This window comes from Coturnix japonica, chromosome 9 (assembly GCF_054131305.1).
Source record: "Coturnix japonica strain WE chromosome 9, WE-NBRP24, whole genome shotgun sequence".
Lineage (NCBI taxonomy): Eukaryota > Metazoa > Chordata > Aves > Galliformes > Phasianidae > Coturnix > Coturnix japonica.
In genome coordinates, this window is record NC_140671.1 from 20,025,054 (window position 1) to 20,040,701 (window position 15,648).

The following is a 15,648-nucleotide window of genomic DNA, read 5'->3' on the forward strand; positions in this document are numbered from 1 at the left end:
AGTAACTTTCAGGATGATAACAACAAGCTGCAAAGATACTCGGGGATGGTATGTAATTGGGAACCAATGAAGAGCTCCACTTTTGCAATATGTATGAGCTAATTATCCGTATTATAAAGGTACACGCAGCCAAGGAATAAACGAGAATAGCTGATCATATGTCAATGACAGGTGTGGTCGTCTGCTTTTCTCCCGCCATTCTGCAACAATTGGTGACCCCCGACGTGGCCTACCAGGAAGGATCGCAGCAGCGAAGGTGTTCGGATTCTTAAGCAGCGGGGATAGCATACACCAGGAAAAGAAGGTGCAGGTGCTCTACATGACCTTATAGAAGGGCCTAGCTGATACGGGCCGACGACGTCCTTTAAGGCTGCAACAGCGCGCTGACAAATAGGTATGGGAAGGCAAGTGGTTTATGAATTATTTTCTTGCTTTTTTAAAAAAAGGTGTCAGGTATTTTCTTGTTTTTTGAAAAGAAAGCGTCAGGTTAAGGGGACAGACTTGCAAAAGGAACTCCCCGAGTTATTAGCGTATGGGTATGCTAAATGGTTATTTCAGAATCCGCATTTAGTGCATGATCTTTTTGAGTGGCGTAAATTTGGAAATGCAATTTTTCAGGGAATATTAGATGGGGATAAAACAGCTAAAAAATGCGGGAAGTGGTGGCGTATGGTTTATAATGATTTGTTGCTACATCAGGCAGAAAAGAAAGCGGCAGAGCAAGCTAGTGCTGTGCAGGGGAGGAATAAGAATTATAATGAGTGGTTGGATTGCCCGGTGCCCCCTGCTGTGTCCACTGTACAGTTGCTGCTGGCCGCCGAGCCTGCATTGCCGGTGGCTGCGGAGCCGAGTGCCCCGTCTCCGTCTCCCGGCACGTCTGTATCAGACGAGCCGCCTGCATCGACCATGGCGCTACAGCCGGCCCCCTCGACCCCCCTTTGCAATGAGCCGCTCCCTGGGGCACGGAGTGCCCTGGTGGAGGCCGTCGCGCAGGAGTGGGAGGGGGCTTGGGCTGCGCTGGCGCGGGCTTGTTTAGAGGCGGGAGACGGTGAGGCGTTGGAAGCGGTGCAACAGATGGTGCTGCCGGGGGGGTATTCGCCTAATGTTGCAGGCGGGACAAAGGCTACTATCAGTGCTTTAGATTGGAAGTTGTTGTCACAATTGCAGTCTACGGTCAGTCAGTTTGGAGTAAAAAGTGAGCCAGCGAGACAGATACTGGATTATACCTGGAGTACTCAGGTTTTGTTGCCATCTGATTGTCGTTTGATTTTTTTGCAGCACCAACAACTGCTATTTAATGCTTATTGGGAAGAGATGTGCCAACAGAGTGCTGCAATACTTAGGCAGCCCGGAGATCCCTTGTATAATGTCGCCGTTGAAGAACTTTTAGGGGTGGGTCCTTTCATCCGGACGGAGGCCCAGGCTTTATTAGGACCAGTTAAATGTAGGGAGTCAATGTATCTGGCCAGGCAGGCTATGGATAAGATCAAGGCACCAGGTGGGCTGCCGTCTTATATGGGAATCCAGCAGGGAAGAAATGAGGATTTTGGAGCGTTTCTAGATAAGGTAGCTGGAGCCATAGAGAAGGCTGGAGTACCAGAGTACATGAGGGAAATAATGCTAAAACATTGTGCACTTCAGAATTGTAATGCTACAGCTCGTGGCATTCTAAGTACTTTGAGGAGTAACTGGACAATAGAGGAGGCGTTAGACAGATTATCGAGTGTGCCCACAGGGGCTCAGGCTTTCATAGTTGAGGCTATTAAAGAGCTAGGGGCAGGATTAAAGGCACAGGCTGAGGCTTCTCAGAATCAAGTGTCAGCAGCTCTTGCACCCTTACAAGCATCTGTGGTAACCAGTGCAGCCCAAGCACCTCTTTTAAATGTTTCCGGTGCGGCACTAAGGGACATTTGCAACGGAATTGCCAAGCTGTCGGTGTGTGGTGCCAGAACTGCCGCTCGGACAACCACACCACCGTCACCTGCCGTCACCGGTCAAGAAACCTCCAGCCCAGCGCACGAAAGAACAGCGGCCGCGCTCCGACACAACCAGCCATTCCCAGCCAGCGGCCGCCTGCCGCCCCCCCCACGTCGCTCACCGCGTTGTCGGTCTCTACGGCCCCCCCGCCCTTCAGTCCGCCTACGTCGCTCGTCGCGCCCCCGCCCTCTGCTCCGCCCACGTCGTTCTCTGCGCCTCGCCATGCCACCCCCCCCATCGTCGTGCACGGCTGCGTCTGTGCAGCCCATGTGTAACGTAGTTAAAGACACGGACGGACCGAAACCAGAGGATCATTGTGATCCCGGTCCAGTAGATCCAGAAAGAGAATCGGACGCATTTCCTCCTGATGATACTTTGAAGGGAGCAGGAATGACAAATTTCCCTACAGCGTACTGTGATGTCTTAGAGCAGTGCAGAAAAGAAACTATATTAAGGGGTGATGCTGACACGTTGCAAACCTTTCCTAATCAGGTCCCCCATTTGGAATCCCTGCTTTGTGAGGCAGTGAAGGAGCTAAGGGAGTCAGTGAGAACATACGGAGTTCAGTCAGCCTTTACATACAATCTTTTGGTTGCAAACAGTGACAGTTACTCTATGACCCCTCACGATTGGAAAACTGTGTTAAGAATGATCCTCTCTCTTATGCAATACACCATGTTTATGACTGAATACCAGCTACATAATTTGACTGATATCTTTTTGCCTCAAATTGGGACAAATCCATGTGGCACAGCACCTCTTCAACTGTGTCAGACAGATGTCACTCACGTTCCTGAATTTGGCTGTCTAAAATATGCACATGTAATAATAGATACTAATTTTTCTTACGTATTTACCACAGCACATACAGGTGAACACAGTCATGACACCCGTAAACACTGGTTATCTGCTTATGCTGCTATGGGAATCCCACATACTACAAAAACAGATAATGGGCCTGCGTATACCTCTAAGGCCACTCAAACTTTCCTCCAAGAAGGGGGTGTTAAAAATACTACGGCCATTGCTCATTCTCCCACTGGACAAGCTATCACTGATCACATTTATCAAACATTGAAATCCATTCTTATTATTATTAAACAAAAAAGGGGGAATATGGGAGACACGCTACAAGAAATATTATGCAAGGTTTTGCTTGTTTTGCTTGTGCTGAATTTTTTGAAAATATTATGTAAGGTTTTGCTTGTTTTGTTTGTGCTGAATTTTTTGAATCGTGATCATAGAGATACAGCTTATGTGGATTGTCATTTTGAGGCTTCCCCAGTGCTAAAGGAACAGCCTATGGTTAATGTTTGGAATATGGCCACAGGACTTTGGGGCTGTCCCCTACCACTGACAACTTGGGGTCATGAATATGCTCGTATTTCCACAGGGACTGGCCCTATGTGGGTTCCAGCATGATATCTTCGGTCTCATCTGAAGTCAGAAAATAGCATCCAGCCTTCATAGTAATTGTAATTGTGTGTTTCTTACTTAGTGATATTGCTTTGTAACTTGCTGTGTTATAGATAATATTAGTAATAGTTTGACATAGTGTGTGATTTTCTGTTTTACCAATGCAGTCTCAAGATTTAGAGTTTAAGGCATTAGCTAGGATGTTGTGTGCTTCTTCTATTTTAGTAATAGATCAGATGTGTATTAAACAGGATTTGATCTAATCAATGCTAGAATCTACAGGAATAGCTCTTTTAATGTTTTAGTACTGTTTGGTTATGATATTATTAGCCTATTAATTAGCTTTTCTTAATTTGCAAAGACAAAACCTGGAAAGGAATCCCAGGCAAAGAGATGACCCTGTATCATAGAATAGATACCTCTCTTACATCTAACTAACTGGGATTTTTGAAATATAACCATGCATCATTTTAGACAAAAGTGCACGCTAATAGAACTAAATTTGATAGTTTATTCTGTTTTCCAAGCAGGTGTTCCACTTGGGCTCTATATCACGCACTGGCCATGCGGATATGGTGTACAACTGGAAGAAATCCTTCAGACCCTGAATGCAGGAGAGAATCTGTGATGGGTGAGAGAGGAAATGTGCACCTTGAAGCAGGGGACGCCCTGCTGGCACTACCTGTCGCATCCTCCACCAACATGGCTTGCTGTTTCTCAAGGGTCAATAAGTAATAATGCCCCTAGTGATACTCTAGTACGTTTGTCCTCTAAAATTGGTTCTATTTGACATGTTACTTCATAAAATTGCACGATCATTAATCAATTATTAGCCCAGATAACTCAGTCGGTAGAGCATGGTTATGAGCATCTTAAAAGCATTTATTGCACAAATTTTAGTAGTCATTAAAATCAATATATCAGAGTATATGAAAATTGAAGACTTTTCCTGATCAGTTACAGATTAACACAATTGGACCCTCATGGATTTATTTTCAGTTTACAGAAACTTAGGTTGCAGTACAAACATGTTTGTTCTTTTTAGTGGGTTTAACAGTAATGTTGTTATGTTGTATTTGACTTGTCTCTTTTTTCACTTTTAGAGTATTGTCAATCGAGGCCTTGATAGTTATAATAGTTATGTTATTAATTTAAGTAGTGTTGCTATTCTATAGGCAGTATTGTAAGAAGAATTCTATGGAGCGTCCATCATGGATCCAGATGAGAAGTTCACAGAACAGCAGCTACGAAGCAGGATAAAACTACATGAGAACTGATTGAACAAATGAACTGAACTGCTTGTTAAATATGATTAATCGGTCGTTAAATCAAACCCCTTTTCAGCCTAAAAGAAAACGGGGGAAATGTAGAGAGTGTTTTTTACAGCTAGTTAGCTGAGAAGGGTCGTAAACATGGTGCAGCTAAGCAAGCAGCCATAACACCTGCAAGGACAGCAAGAACAACAGGATGCCCTGGGATGGTGAGAAACTAGCCATGGTTCTGGGAACTCAGCAAGGGAGTAGCTTTCAGTTGATAACAACAAGCTGTTAAGATACTCGGGGATAGTATGTAATTGGGAACCAATGATGAGCTCCACTTTTGGAATATGTATGAGCTAATTATCCGTATTATAAAGGTACACGCAGCCAAGGAATAAACGAGAATAGCTGATCATATGTCAATGACAGGTGTGGTCGTCTGCTTTTCTCCCGCCGTTCTGCAACAAACATCTATATACAAATTTAAGAACACAAAGGAGTAACTGTTACTGTTTATTAACAACCAGTTTTAATAATACGATAAAAGTATGTCCTGAGAAAGGGGAACAAACATGCTTCTTCAAGGTTTTTTAGCTGTTCTGGATCTCAGCCGTCGCTTGATGATCAGATGATCACTTTCCTTCTTTTGTTCCTCAGATTCCTGAAGAAAACATTTCAAAAGTTACTCATCTTTTCACACAAGACTGACAAGCTCTTCTTGACCCACGCAAACATATTTCTTCCCCTAAATGGATTTCAGAATGGCATTTGCTTATTATATTTTATTCAGAAAACTATGGGATACCGAGATCATTTTAATGCAGCTTAATCACAAGGAACAAATATGGAGAATGTACAAAATCCTGTTTATCTTAAAAAAGCACACACATCTGAGGAAAGCCTGAAGGCAGCTTTCATTTTGAAATACTTGTTTTCAAAAGAGTATTATAATACTTGTTTTGTGAAACATGAAGCGTTCAGAAAACATTTTTAGCCTCAATCCCTGTAGCTATGACTTGCCCAGAATTTCAGTTCTCGGTTCAGTTCCATGTTCTCAGAACTACAGTGAGAAAAGAAATTCTCATCTTCTTCATCCTCTAACAAAAAAAAAACAAAAACATTTTGGTTTCTGCCCCTATCATTCGTCAAATCATCAAAAAATTCAGAGGGATATTACAGTATGGGCAAATGATCACTATGCTGAACAGAAAAAGGACTCTAATATAATTAAAAGATGCAGTTCCAACAGAGCAAGAATGTTCTTAGCACAATAGCTGCCGACAGAGTCATGAAACTGGCACATCAGATCCTTTGCAAGTTGGCTTAGACAGGAGATAATAGTTTAAGCATACCTAAAAAGCTGTCTAAGTTGTGCTCTAGAAAAGCGTGTACTAGAAAAATCCCACTCCGACACACTGAAATTATCTATGACTCCAAATTAGAAGACATCTCCGTGATTGCTACATCACCTACTTAGTAAACTGTAAGCCAGCCAAACACAGAGATCTTTGAGGACAAAATAAAACAGAACAGCAGGAAGACCAACAAGAATGACTTGGTAGAATAAAGAAATACCTCAGTACTTTCAACCTCCCCCTGCAAATAGATGAAACCTCCAGTCTGTTTGGACTCCTTAGTAGTTTATTTTAAGCCAAGACTACAGTATAATCGCTTACCGAAGAAGCAGGTATATTTAGAGGGCCAGAAACGACAGTGGAATACAGCTTCCTTTTGCATCGTTTTGGCTTGGTCTCTCCTTCTTCGAGACTTTCAGGTTCGTTTGATTTAGGAGAACTTACTGCTGACATCAGCTTCTTGGCTAGAAGAAATTTGTTTTGATACATAAACCAATCAACTTACTGGTTTTGTGAGTCTTTAAATCAATGAATGCAAAAAAAGCTTTGTAACAAACTTGGTTTATAAATGACACGTAAAATTTAAGTGAAAATACTCAGAAATTGTATGTGTTCATCGAGGTTCTTTATTGCTTCTATAGCTGAAACTGTTTATAGGTTCAGGTACGGCAGCTTAAAGCACGCATTAAAATGGAGTATGAAAGACAATCATGGCTCAGAAGTCGCTGGAAGTCAGAAACTTCAGCAGGAGTTAAACAACAGGCCTAACTTTGGTGCTGACAGAAGCACAAGACAGAACCAACTTTCTCTGTATACTTGTAGGTTTTCACAAATGTAATAATGAATCTCTGAAGAGACGAATAAATGCATTTACTTCATAAATCAAAGGACAACTTAACATGGCAGACAAGTCTAAGAACACATACATTAATAGCCTACAGCAGAAACAAGCCATTCTACAATTTCTAGAAAACATGGAATAAAACTTATTCTACACCAACCTTTAGAGTGTATAATAGAAGTAGAGCTTTGAATAAAATCTCCAACTTTTTGCAGTGTTTCATCCTTCTTTTTAGTCAGTCTTGAAGCATGTACTCGCTTTCTCAGGAAGTAGTCTTTTCCGGATTTCTGTTCAACAGAGATGTGAACATGTGAAACAAGAGCATTGTTTAAACTTCATTTTAGTTCAACGTTATTTTAAGTTGACATTTTGAGCTTTACTACTGACACCTCTGTTCATTATGCTGATGATACCACAACGGCAAGTAATGTAGACAATTTTATACCCTTTAGGGAGTTGTCAAAATCTCAGCTATTTCAAGGCATACGTTTCTTAAAGTTTCTTAATAAGGCAGTAGTTTCTTTAAAAGTAGCTCCCAAGCTGTGGAGTTGTTTCTTACATAAGCTGTTCTAATTACATAAAATAAACAAACATACAAAACAGAAGACAACAAATGGGAAAAATCTACTACTCATACTCTGACCATGCCAAGGATACTGCTATCACATGTGAACATCTGTTTTTAATAACTGCCATGCATATTAATGATATGAACCTTAGTTTAATACAAGGGCTTCACTTACAAAAGCACACGATAATACACTAAAGCTTCTCTTCCCAACTATTCAGTGTGCAATATCCTTCCCTCCAAATCATTACACAGTACAGCCATTACACGCTCTGGGGACAGACTGACTTGCCCTTTGGTTAGCTTATGGAATTTAATAGGAAGAGCTCATAAGCATGTAAGATTCCCATTCAGGTATACACATAAGGATAAGACACTGCTTCTTTCGTGTGACCACACAATTACAGGAAGTCCCAAGCTAGCTTCAAAACTAGAACAAAAACCAACCATTTTCTCGTTACTTGCAGAGGGTGAATTAAAAGCCATGACAGATTTTGTATTTTTTGTGTTCTCACTTTTCACAAAATCCTGGGAAAATAAGACAAGTTTCAGCCATGATTCTTTTGGAAAGAACAATTGATGTCACAAAAGTGAACACTTTAAACACTTTTGCTAATAGTAGGGAAGTATTTGCTAGTGGTAACTATTCCACTGTAAATCAAATAATAAATAAGCATTCAATTATAAAAACAGGACATTAAGATATCAGTATTAGACATCTCATGATGTCTAAAAAGCTGATTTATGTCTACAGGTTTCAAAGAAAATACACAATGGAGTTAAGAGAAATTAAAAAACCATGGAATTGCTGAACCTGAATATACACAAGGAACAAACTATCACTTATCTACAGGCTATGGTTCCAAAGGTAGAACATCTCCTCTAATTCCTACTCAAACTGGTTATTTCTCTTTTAGATTAATGAACTATTTCTGTCTTCTACCTTTCACATCGCATAACTCACCTTTGTTCTTCTGCATCAGCTCTTCTTCAGTTTTAAGTAGTTTGGTGTTTTTCTCTGTTAGCTCTTCTTTGGTCTCCATCAGTTCAAACTTAGTTTTCTCCAGCTGCTTTTCAAACCAGCCAATATCTTCCTTCGGGTCCTCCAGGGATACAATGGAACTATGTGCTGCCTCAGCTTGCTCTTTAATATCCATGACATCATAATGCACAGAATCAAGAATGCCCTCAGGATCAACACAGGTGTCAGGCACTATGCTATGTTCTCCACCCTGAAACGTAATTTATAATCAGTTAAAACTGGTGAATAGCTGACTACATAATAGCTGTTATTTCTACAGATAGTCTGGATAGCCACTATGAAGACAGCCATACAAGAAGTTTTTAATTTCAGCTTCAAAACCCACCTCACAAATTCACATACAACATGACAGTGATTCGTATGGGGGGAAGATAAGTGGCATTCTAGTAACAGCTAATATATTTTATAGTATTTGATGACCACACTCCCCCTTTTCTTTTTTTTTTTTTGTTTTTTTAAATATTACCCCAGATTGATCTCCTTCAAATTTAACGTACAAGTTCGGACTCCCCTTTTCTTTGTATACAGCGTAAATTTTCATTTTGTGTTGCAGAAACAAGGAAAACGCCCAAATTCCCAAAGCTTTCTGAAACTGTTCTTAAGGCTCAGCAACTATTCCTGCTAGATGAAGAATAGATGTATCTTGCTCATCATACAGCAACACAGCATGCACTTCTTTGTAAACAGCCTTGTGTTTCTATAAGATGTGCCCATAACATTTAAATAGTAAAAAGGAAAATATTTAAGGAAAAAAAAAAAGGAAAATATTTAATAAAAAAAATATACCAGGGTGTCATGGTTTAATAATTTTGTAATTTTGCTATCAGTATCACTCCTGTTAAGGAGCTATCTTAGGTTTGCGATTCTGCACCTGTGAGCTTGACCTTGAAAGTCCAGGCGGACTGCCAATACTCCGGTTTATTTTATAAACACTGCTGAGCTTTGGTTTTTTTTTTTCACTTTTTTTCCCTCTCTATTGAAAAAAATAAATAAATAAATGTTCCCTCTACTAAGTGTGCATTATAAGGTACTGCATTTCATTAGTTCCTCTTTTACGATGCTCCAAACATATTGGACCATGTTTAAGCTAGCCTATTTTTCCTATGAAGTTATAGGAATGTATAATAGATTGAAAGCATGGTTAGCAACACTTATTTGGTATTTGCATGCAGCTCCAGAGGGAGCAACTAATGCAACCAATAGTATGGATATGGTGGTTTTTGAGCGTGCTTTTCCTTTTTTCTTTGCATCTTTTAAGCAGTCTTCGACTGACCAATTGTCCCAGTGGACCACACTGTCAATCGTATTAATCTCCCTCAATTTGCTGTTGGTTATTGTAGTGATCTCACTCGGTATCTGGATTTATAACATCAGGAGGAAGTCTTCCTTAGAGTCAGAGAATACTGAGTGGCAGGGAGTGTGGAGAAACTTTGGAGAGACTTTTAGAGGACAGACATCTTTAGTGTCATGGAGCTTTACTCCTGAACACTTAAAGAATCCTGAGAGTTTGACTGCATATTTGAGACAGGAATGTTGTGGCTCAGGCAGATCTAAGGAGGCACAAATGACTTGGGGCCTAGCTAATGCTTATCAGGCCTTATTCAATACCATTCCTGAGAGGGAAGATTTTGAGGTTGAGAGAGAGAGTCTCAGGGCTGAGAATGAGAGTATCCAATCCAAACTCGACACTCTCCAGTCCGAGCATAACGTCCTCCGGTTCGGGTACAACACTCTTCAGTCCAACTACGACAGCCTCCAGACTGAGTTTGGTGCTGTCCAGAAATATAAAGCCTTGGTGGACATTGGTGCACAATGCACCCTAATGCCCTCAAGTCACCAAGGGACACAACCAATATATATCCATGGAGTAACTGGGGGTTTACAAGAACTATGACTATGTTGGAGGCCGAAATAAGCCTCACTGGTAAAAACTGGCAAAAACAACCTATTGTGACTGGTCCAGAGGCTCCATGTATACTGGGAATCGATTACCTTAGGATGGGATATTTTAAGGATCCCAAGGGGTATCGATGGGCCTTTGGGATAGCTGCTGTTAACACAAACGGTGTTAAGCAGATGTCAGCTTTACCTGGTCTGTCAGATGATCCTTCTGCTGTGGGGTTGCTCCAGGTAAAAGACCAAGAGGTACCAATTGCCACCAGAGTGGTTCACAGACGGCAGTACCGCACCAACAGGGACTCATTGCTCCCCACTCACAAGCTAATCTGCCAATTAGAGAATCAGGGAGTGATTAGCAAAACTCACTCGCCTTTTAACAGCCCCATATGGCCAGTGCATAAAGCCAGTGAAGAATGGAGGCTGACGGTGGATTACCGTGGCCTAAATGAAATCACACCTCCATTGAGTTCTGCTGTACCAGACATGCTAGAACTCCAGTATGAACTGGAGTCAAAAGAAGCTAGGTGGTATGCCACCATTGACATTGCTAATGCCTTCTTTTCCATCCCATTGGCTGCAAAATGAAGGCCACAGTTTACTTTTTCCTGTAGAGCTGTTCAGTATACCTGGAACCGTTTAACTCAAGGGTAGAAGCACAGCCCAACAATTTGCCATGGGTTGATCCAAGCTGTCTTGGAACAGGGTAATGCTCCCGAACACTTGCAGTATATTGATGATATTGTCGTGTGGGGCCATACAGCAGCAGAGATTTTCAAGAAAAGAAAACAGATAATCCAAATTCTTTTGCAAGCTGGTTTTGCCATTAAGCGCAGCAAGGTGAAGGGGTCTGCCCAGGAAATCCAGTTCTTAGGTGTAAAATGGCAAGATGGGCATCGACACATCCCAGCAGATGTGATTGAAAAAATCACTGCTATGTCTCCTCCCACCAACAAGACAGAGACCCAATCTTTTCTGGGAGTAGTGGGCTTTTGGAGAATGCATGTCCCAAACTACAGACACATAGTGAGCCCCCTCTATCAGGTAACACGGAAGAAGAATAATTTCTCGTGGGGTCCTGAGCAGCAGCAGGCTTTTGAGCAGAGAAAACAAGAGATAGCCCGTGCCGTGGCCTTGGGGCCAGTACGGACAGGACAGGATGTAAAGAACATCCTCTACACTGCTGCTGGAGAGAAAGGTCCCACTTGGAGTTTGTGGCAAAGAGCTTTAGGAGAAACCCAAGGCCAACCCCCGGGACTTTGGAGTCGAGCATATAAAGGGTCTGAGGAGTGCTACACTCCAACTGAGAAGGAGATCTTAGCTGTGTACGAGGGGGTTCAGGCTGCTTCTGAAGTAGTTGGGACAGAGGTTCAGCTCCTTCTAGCACCTCGCTTGCCTGTGGCCCCCCTGTCACGGACACGGGTAGATTTTTGTTTAAACCGTGACAACTACCCAGAATGCAGCATCAGGGAATTTTTGCCTAGAACTCTGGAGGACTATTTGTAACTCAGAAAGGTCAGAGATAGAAAGTTCACACTGATTTCTGGGTCACCAGCCTCACCGTACATCAGCATTTTTGGTTTTTAAATGATACATAAAGTTCTCAATGGCACTGCTCTAGTCGGTAGTTCTTTTTCTTTCCGTGCAGCTTGCTCTGTTCATGGCTTGTGAACCGCTATTCAGGCCAGACAGCTGCAGCCCCAAAGACCTGCCATAAATGTACAAATTCTACCAGGATAATGTCTTGGTAGTGGAGAAACAGGATGCGCAGTCATATGGCTCTCACACATATCTTGTACAACCAGCTTGGCTCTGGACCGGGCATCACCAATGTCACAGGTGTACACGTCACTGTCACTTTTCTCCAGATTTTTTATGCACAGCTGCAGGTCTCGTCCTTTCTGTGCCCTCTTGTATTTCCTGCCAGGCCTGAGCTCAGCAATGCCTTTCCTCCATATGACGAAGGATGCGGCTTTCTCGCTCTGACATGTAAAAAGTGCACTTCCACTTTCTTCAATTTTCACATCTGAAAGTTCCTTGATAAAGTAATTAGGTTTTTCTGGAAGGAAAAAGAGAAGGATGAGGGTGTAGGACAAAGGGATTTGTTACCCCAACAAGTCCCAAGCATACAGAGGTGTCCTGAATCTCCTTTGCCCTCATTTCAGAATATCACATAGAGATGCAAAGAGTCTAAGAAGACCACAGAGTCCACCCATTTACATAGGTTTGATAATTCCAGTAGATATCTGGAAAGTTCAATACCATTATACATGCGCTGGTAGGATCTCATCTGATAAACTGCATATAGTTTTGATTACACATATTCAATATAGACTAATTCAGATTGCCATCTTTTCCTGGCTCACTAACACCCAAGATCATAGAATCATAGAATGATCACAGAATCATAGAGTGGCCTGAGTAGAAAAGGACCTCAAAGATCATCTAGTTTCAAACCCCCTCCAAGGGGTCACCAACCACCAGACCAGGCTGCCCAGATCCACATCACACTGGAGAATCATTCAGTTTCCAGATTATTTTAAGGAAAAGATTTTAATCCATCATATTTTCTGAAAACTAAGAATTGATCCTGCTCAAGGAAACAGAAGAGAAAAACATCACCCACAGGCTGCAGATATTTACCTCGACTTCTCTACATGCCATCCCCAGTGTGCTTTTCAACTCACCTTGCACAGTGACCCTGGCTTTTGTTATGGAGTCCTCTGTCTCACAGGGGTACTCCCCACTGTCCTTGGCAGTAGAGTCATGGATAATCAGAATGGCCCCAGTTCCCTCCTGCTGCAAGTCGTACTTCTGGCTTTTTCTGATTGCTTTGCCATCCTTGCACCACCTGATGTTCAAATCCGGTTTTGACAGCTCACAGCTTAGGCTGATTTCCTGCCCTGCTGCTGCTGTCTTATCCTCCAGCTGTTTTGAAACCTCAGTAGGTTTTCCTGGAAGAAAACATTGCTTTTTGAGTAACATACACTTAGGGTAGGAGGCCTCTCTCAAAATACATGCATCTACCTGCTGGAGATAAGTTAGAGAGGCACTTGCAACAGACGCCATCCTACAGCCAGCAGTAATCTGCAAAGTACAGACAATAGAATTCCAGGCAGCATTTATTCTCTCTTAAATCTACCCAATTGAGGATGATGAACCATGTCTGAAAACTGCCTCTTTCTTCTCTCCACTCATCACACTGGGAGCCTCGGATGATGCTCTCAGATGCACATGTTCTAGATAGGAATTTGTTGTACAGCTAGATGATGTGAAGGCCATCCCTTCAGCTTATACTTAGAGGATATTTGCTCCCACAGTTCCCTCAACAGATCATTCCTGACTTACTGTTAATGGAACAAGCTGTAGTGAGATGACCATTGCCAACACTACCCCAGTGCTTTGGGTAGTTCTCACATTTGTGTAAAATGTTTTGTCCTTTTACTTATTTTTAAGAGAAATTCTCAGTGCTTCGAGGTTCAAGTAGAAGGTTGCTATTCACTTTAACCATATTATGAGTTAGCTCTCACGACAATCTTATCAGAAGACAGTTGAAGGAATCAGACCCCAGAATCTCTCCCATCTCATTACCTTTCACAGACAGAGAGGCTTTGGAGGTTAGACCACGGGCAGTAAAAACGACTTCCCCAGCGTCAGTAGGAGTCACACTTTTGATAATGAGAGTATATTTCCGACCCACGTTAGAAGCTTTAAATCGCCCACCACTTTCCACTCTGCTTCCATTCAGTGTCCAGTTGAACTCATCAATGCTTTCATGGGACGGAATGCATTCAAAAGTACAATCTTCTCCCTCCTGGATTTCAGTGTTTTTCAGCCGTTTGGTAATGCCACTATTCAGCTCTGGAAGGTAAGAGATAGGTTAGAATGAGGTTTATATGGAGAAAAGGCATTTGTGACTGACATGAGTAGCAGTACTGGTGTTTTAACTCAGGATTTGCAGAACATGGCTGTGTTCCTTACTGATGTATTCTCTAAGACATTCTCCACTCAGAATTACCAGAAAGCTATAAAAAAAAAAGAGACGTGAATCTCTTGGCTTTGCTCTGGAAGAACTACAATTAGAGCAGCTCAGTCCATGGAGCAGAATGAAGATTCAATGAGCTACAGAGGGAAAAACCTAACAGAGAGGACAACTCTAGGATGCTGCGTGAGAAAAAGGGATTTGCCTATGACAAGAAATTAAATGTTTCTATTAGCTAATTTGTTACCAATCTACCCCTACTGGTGTTCAAACCATTTCTCCATTTTAGGGATGGTTTGAAAGGAAACATTTCCAGGACATTCTTGATGTGTTTAGTGATTTTCATGGCAAAATGCGATACATTTACATCAAAAGCAATGGGAATTTTCCAGACATCACTGTGCTAAATTGCAGTAATACACTTCTATTGTAGAAACTATTAAGGCTCGTGGGGGAATAGGTGTAAGACATAGTGACCACACTGAATGTGCTTTCAGCACTCCTTTACTTTCCACAGTACTTACCCTGAATGCCAACCTTTGATTTGGCAACATCACTGCCAATATCACAGGTATAGAAACCTGCATCTGACTTCTCGAGGTCATGGATAAGGGGACATAGGGTCTTCCCAGACTGTACCAGCTCATACTTGTTGCCAGAAGTGAGCACAACACCGTCCTTTTTCCACACTGGTTTGACCTTCTCTTTAGAGACTTCGCATTCCAATTTAATCACACCCCGCTCCTCACCAAAAACATCATCCAAGGACTTCATGAAGACAGCAGGCTTCTCTGCAATTAAAAAGGCAAAACAGAACAATGTGATACAGAAGTTGAGACATTTCCAGTTGCTTTCAGATTTTTAAAGAGGGATAAATAAATCTTTACCAGCACTGACGACACCAATATAGAACCTAAAGCGGTTTCATGTGTGTTGACTGAATGCACTTTATGGAATTCTGAACTAATCAGTAGGAGAATACAGGGAACAGGAGGGACAGCCTGCATTGCCTTGGGTGGGACTGATATCATATGAAGTAATTGGGATGCGGCTCTTCTAAAGCTGGAGAGCTGGCATTGCCCTCACATGGAGCAGAGCTCATACAGCAGGCCACAGGATTAAGAGGATAAGCTGCTGAACATATTTGATTTTCCTGTTTTATTGACTCCTTTTATCAATCTTCTATTTCACACATCAGATGTTTATACTGAGGAAAAAACTTCCACCAAATGCAAAAGAAAGGAGAAAGAGGAAATCCTTCAAACTCTGAGCGCATAGAGTAAAAGAGCTTAATTGCTGGGGAGAGCAGATT

The 15,648-nt window shown here is 41.9% G+C and overlaps 2 protein-coding genes across 2 annotated transcripts; both read right to left on the reverse strand.

Moving 5' to 3' along the window:
* Positions 1-5,137: 5,137 nt before the first annotated feature.
* Positions 5,138-7,965, reverse strand: LOC146759769 (kinesin-like protein KIF20B). The gene is made up of 4 exons (XM_085509650.1): positions 7,864-7,965; positions 7,009-7,135; positions 6,329-6,471; positions 5,138-5,313 (listed from the first exon to the last, which is right to left on the reverse strand). The coding sequence occupies exons 1-4, from the start codon at positions 7,900-7,902 to the stop codon at positions 5,233-5,235; spliced, it is 390 nt and encodes a 129-aa protein (XP_085365776.1). The 5' UTR covers positions 7,903-7,965; the 3' UTR covers positions 5,138-5,232.
* Positions 7,966-10,678: 2,713 nt separating this feature from the next.
* Positions 10,679-15,371, reverse strand: LOC146759770 (obscurin-like). Its single transcript, XM_085509870.1, has 3 exons — positions 14,861-15,371; positions 13,946-14,215; positions 10,679-10,683 (listed from the first exon to the last, which is right to left on the reverse strand). The coding sequence occupies exons 1-3, from the start codon at positions 15,108-15,110 to the stop codon at positions 10,679-10,681; spliced, it is 525 nt and encodes a 174-aa protein (XP_085365996.1). The 5' UTR covers positions 15,111-15,371.
* Between the last annotated feature and the right edge of the window lie 277 nt (positions 15,372-15,648).

Coding starts and splice junctions, on each gene's coding strand:
- LOC146759770 (XM_085509870.1), bottom strand. CDS start 15,110: ATGAAGTCCTTGGATGATGTTTTTGGTGAGGAGCGGGGTGTGATTAAA. Junction 14,216..14,860: donor ATCAAAGGTTGGCATTCAGG/GTAAGTACTGTG, acceptor CTTACCTTCCAG/AGCTGAATAGTGGCATTACC.
- LOC146759769 (XM_085509650.1), bottom strand. CDS start 7,902: ATGGCTTTTAATTCACCCTCTGCAAGTAACGAGAAAATG. Junction 6,472..7,008: donor TTCTATTATACACTCTAAAG/GTTGGTGTAGAA, acceptor AATTTCTTCTAG/CCAAGAAGCTGATGTCAGCA. Junction 5,314..6,328: donor TAAATATACCTGCTTCTTCG/GTAAGCGATTAT, acceptor TGTTTTCTTCAG/GAATCTGAGGAACAAAAGAA.